This window comes from Penaeus monodon, chromosome 20, assembly GCF_015228065.2.
Source record: "Penaeus monodon isolate SGIC_2016 chromosome 20, NSTDA_Pmon_1, whole genome shotgun sequence".
Taxonomy (NCBI): Eukaryota; Metazoa; Arthropoda; class Malacostraca; order Decapoda; family Penaeidae; genus Penaeus; species Penaeus monodon.
In genome coordinates this window covers 43,204,420-43,204,860 of record NC_051405.1, presented here as the reverse complement: position 1 = coordinate 43,204,860, position 441 = coordinate 43,204,420, and the positions used below count along the sequence as shown (strand labels likewise).

General features: G+C 34.2%; 1 protein-coding gene across 1 annotated transcript in view; it reads left to right on the top strand.

Moving 5' to 3' along the window:
* LOC119585850 overlaps positions 1-441 on the top strand; it is a gene marked incomplete at its 5' end in the record, with an annotated part of 15,624 nt that overhangs the window by 13,368 nt on the left and 1,815 nt on the right. Inside the window, 1 exon segment of the mRNA XM_037934582.1 lies at positions 298-381. Coding sequence (XP_037790510.1) covers positions 298-381 — 84 coding nt within the window.

The following is a 441-nucleotide window of genomic DNA, read 5'->3' as shown; positions in this document are numbered from 1 at the left end:
AATAAATCTCAATCATCCATTTTTAAATCAACCTTGATCATCCTTTTATATAAATTTTGATCATCCATTTTTTTTTAATAAATCTTGATTTTCCATTTTTAAATCAACCTTATAATCCTTGTAAATAATTTTATCCTTTAATAATCTTATCTCTTTAAAGATCATGCTCATTTTAATCTTTACTCTTTAATGATTCACACCATTCTAATAATCATGATACTTTAATGATCTCATCCATTATAGCCATCCTCCTCTCGATGCTTCTTCCTCTGTGCTTATCGCCCTCTTTGCGCTCAGGTCACCTACGCCAGACAAATGGTGGAGCCACGCATTCTCCCGTTCGCAGAATCTTTCCAGGATTCTTGTCTAAGATGGGCAAAGGTATTGTAAACCCTGATGAGTTTGCTGTTTCTTTGAATCGGTGGTGTTTAGGAGGCAAAT